A 3,449-nucleotide genomic window follows, 5' to 3' on the forward strand; every position below is an offset into this window, starting at 1 on the left:
AAAAAACATTTTTAAAACATGTTAGAAACATTTTTTTATCAACTCTGTTTTATATACTTATATTTTTTATTATAATTTTAATATAACTGAATAATATTACAATTGAAATATAATGTGTATACTAATGTATTATATATAATGCATATACAGTTATATACACTGCCATTGAAAAATAACATAAATTATTTGACAAACTCAAACTAAAGTTAAATTTATAGTAAAGCTTACGTGGCTTTTTTCTGAGGCATGATGCAACATAGCTTTCCAGTTCTCTAAGCGTTGATGGCTTCAATGTCTCAAAATCGATTTCGATTTCATCTGGATTTGAATCCCTCAGTGAAGGTTCCCGAGACTGAATTATGTGTACCACACGACCTAATTTATCACCTAAAAAAATAAAATAAATGAATAAAAAGTGATATTTATGGTTGATTTCTTTCTTCATTATTATATTTTTGAATAAGCAAAATAATTTATAGTATATATTTCATAGAACAGAATTATATAAATAGCAGAGAAATAAAAATGAAATACAATATCATAATATAACAATATAACAATAATAATTTTAACATAATTTTAAACACATTTAGACAGTAATGGTTTTATATTATAACTGACCATCCACTAATACTCCTTGAAAAATTTTTGTATGTATTTTTCATATTAAACATTATTTCTCGTGCTATGTAATCTTTTTATTAATATAATTAGAATTTTAATCTAACATATTTTACCTGGTAGCTTATTAATATCCAAGCTGAGCTGCCTCTTTTCATCATAAGACATTGGTTTAGCACTATCTTCATCTTCCGAATCAAACGAAATCGGAGGTGGTTGATTGCCAGTATTTTTCTTCTTGTTCCCAGTAGATCTGCTATTAGCCTTCGGCCTCTTGGTTGCAGTATTTGCAGTTGTAGCAGCTTTTCCAGGCCCCCGGCCTTTACCTTTTGGCTTAGCATTTGCTGCTGTTGGCAAATGATGTCCTAAACTTCCTGCAGTATGGGTCTTATTAGGTCCTACTGTTGTAGTTTGATGGTGAAGATCGCTAGCTATGCCACCAGGCATTTTTAAGTCGCCTGCACCCATTGCAACACTGGCTATACTAGCACCGACACTATCGGATACGTTGGGAATGCCACCGCTTGGTTTCATAAGTTCTTTCATGGCACCAGTATGACTGGCAACAAGGCTGCTATTCTTATTGCTCATTGGCTTTGATTTTGGCTTGTCTGGCTTTTTCTTTTTATTTTTCTTTTTACCGCTCTCCTCTACTAATTTCCTCATTTGCTCCTGCATAGCTTTCAGCTATAAATAAAGTAATATAAATTATATTTTGATCTACATTTGCCTATAAAGTAATTTTATTTTATTTCGAAAAAAAAACATATATTGTACTTATATAGAAACTATGCACTTCGTAGGTTATTTCCGTGTCAACATCCATCATTAGAATGCCAACATTTCGTAAGCATTGCAATTCACTTTATCAGGGCGAAGAGTAGAAACATAACCCGCAAAATGAATAGTTTCTGTATAAAAAGTACCCGTGAAAATATATATTATACCTCTTGTTGTAATTCAAGTAATTTTTGAGTACGTTCTTCAACTGAATCTTCACTATCGGAAGAACTATCCCCTCCAGAACTGCTACCACTACCGCTACTGCTTCCTTTCATAGTTCCCATACTACTACCCATCGGTTCATCAGGAACTTTAGCATACCTAATGAATCAATTACATAATTAAATAATTCTATCGTGTATTTAAATTTCATGTTGTAGACAATTTTAACTACCAACCTCATCTCAAATATATCTTGAAGTTTTCTAGCCATTGAAACAACATCATGATCGGGAGGATTATATTTGTAACAATTCGTAAATATAAGTCGTACGTCACTCGCAAATTCGTGTGCAGTTTTATATTGACGATTATCCATTTTCGACTATAAAAAAGTTAATGTTTCATATTAAAATATATAAATCATCTAATTATATTATATTAGGTGTACAACTTTGCTTCCGTCGTTTTCCTATAGATTGCTTTAGCGGTAAGTGGTGGTCGAAATAAATAGATTATAGACGTCATACAATAAACTTGGGCATCTGTCAACATAACCCCATAGAAACATTAGTCGATTTGTGTCTGCATCATAAAGTTATTCTCAATTGAAAATGTCAGTTTACGAGCCAAATTCTCGTCATTTGCGGGAGATTTTAATTTTTTGCTTCAATATGAAGAAATCTGCGGCTGAGGCTCATCGAATGCTCTCAAATATTTATGGCCACTATTAGTGAAAGAACGTGTCATGAGTGGTTTCAACGCTTCAAGAACGGTGATTTTGACGTCCAAGGTCATGCTCTGTATTTGGTGGGACCAGCTCGGCGTAGTGTATTATGAACTGTTAAAACCGACTGAAACAATCACAGGCGATCGGTATCAAACGCAATTGATGCGTTTGAGCCGAGCATTGAAAGACAAACGGCCGCAATATAACGAGAGACACGATAAAGTGATTTTGCAGCATGACAATGCTCGACCCCATGTTGCGAAAGTGGTCAAGACATACTTGGAAACGTTGAAATGGGAAGTCCTACCCCACCCGCCGTATTCTCCAGACGTTGCTCCCTCTGACTATCACTTGTTTCGATCAATGGCACACGGCCTGACTGACCAGCACTTCCGGTCTTATGAAGAAGTAAAAAATTGGATCGATTCGTGGATAGCCTCAAAAGATGACCAGTTTTTTCGACGCGGGATTCGTACGCTACCCGAAAGATGGGAGAAAGTAGTGGCCAGCGATGGACAATACTTTGAATCATAAATGTATAACCAGTTTTTTACAATAAAGCCTCGAATTTCGAAAAAAAAAACGGCGGAAGCAAGGTTGCACACCTAATAGAAAATATAATAATGTAAATTTTGTGATAATCAAATTTTATTCTCATAGTTTTTTAGAAAAATTTTATAAGTTTAACTCGTTTCTGTAGAATATCTGTGATTAATACAATCAAAAATATATATACCTTTACAGTACCAAGATCCATAGGTTTCTTGATAATTTCATGATAGTCATGAAGGCCTAGAAGTTCTGCATCAACAGGTTTGTAAAAAGGCCAAGCATAGGGCTGCATATTATTAGAAAAAAAAAAAAAGATTAAATTACATATTTCAGAGTAATACACTATTTGTAATAATTAATTTTCTATATATGAACATCACAATTACCGAATGTTTTTTAGCGAAAAGTTCTTTCAAAATGTCATTGCAAGATTTTAGGGCTTCAGACAATTTTTCTTTTCCTTTGACACCAGCATGCGGAGGCTAAAAAGTAAGAAAAAAAACATATAAAAAACAAATTGTAATTTATTTAATTTCAAAGTAAAGTTTTTTTATGGAAGATAAATAATTATCACAATTTTTTATTTTTTAAATATATAAATATA

General features: G+C 32.9%; 1 protein-coding gene across 7 annotated transcripts in view; it reads right to left on the reverse strand.

The window, feature by feature from the left end:
• Positions 1-3,449, reverse strand: part of LOC108694178 (homeotic protein female sterile-like) — a 35,073-nt gene that overhangs the window by 15,267 nt on the left and 16,357 nt on the right. For all 7 annotated transcript variants that reach the window (XM_018203543.1, XM_018203514.1, XM_018203535.1 and 4 more), the window contains 6 exons: positions 3,232-3,327; positions 3,030-3,131; positions 1,803-1,948; positions 1,569-1,725; positions 738-1,308; positions 229-387 (listed from right to left, as the gene is read on the reverse strand). In XM_018203543.1, coding sequence (XP_018059032.1) covers positions 229-387; positions 738-1,308; positions 1,569-1,725; positions 1,803-1,948; positions 3,030-3,131; positions 3,232-3,327 — 1,231 coding nt within the window. The remainder of the gene's footprint in view (positions 1-228; positions 388-737; positions 1,309-1,568; positions 1,726-1,802; positions 1,949-3,029; positions 3,132-3,231; positions 3,328-3,449) is intronic.

The sequence above is a fragment of the Atta colombica genome, unplaced genomic scaffold, assembly GCF_001594045.1.
Source record: "Atta colombica isolate Treedump-2 unplaced genomic scaffold, Acol1.0 scaffold1, whole genome shotgun sequence".
NCBI lineage: Eukaryota > Metazoa > Arthropoda > Insecta > Hymenoptera > Formicidae > Atta > Atta colombica.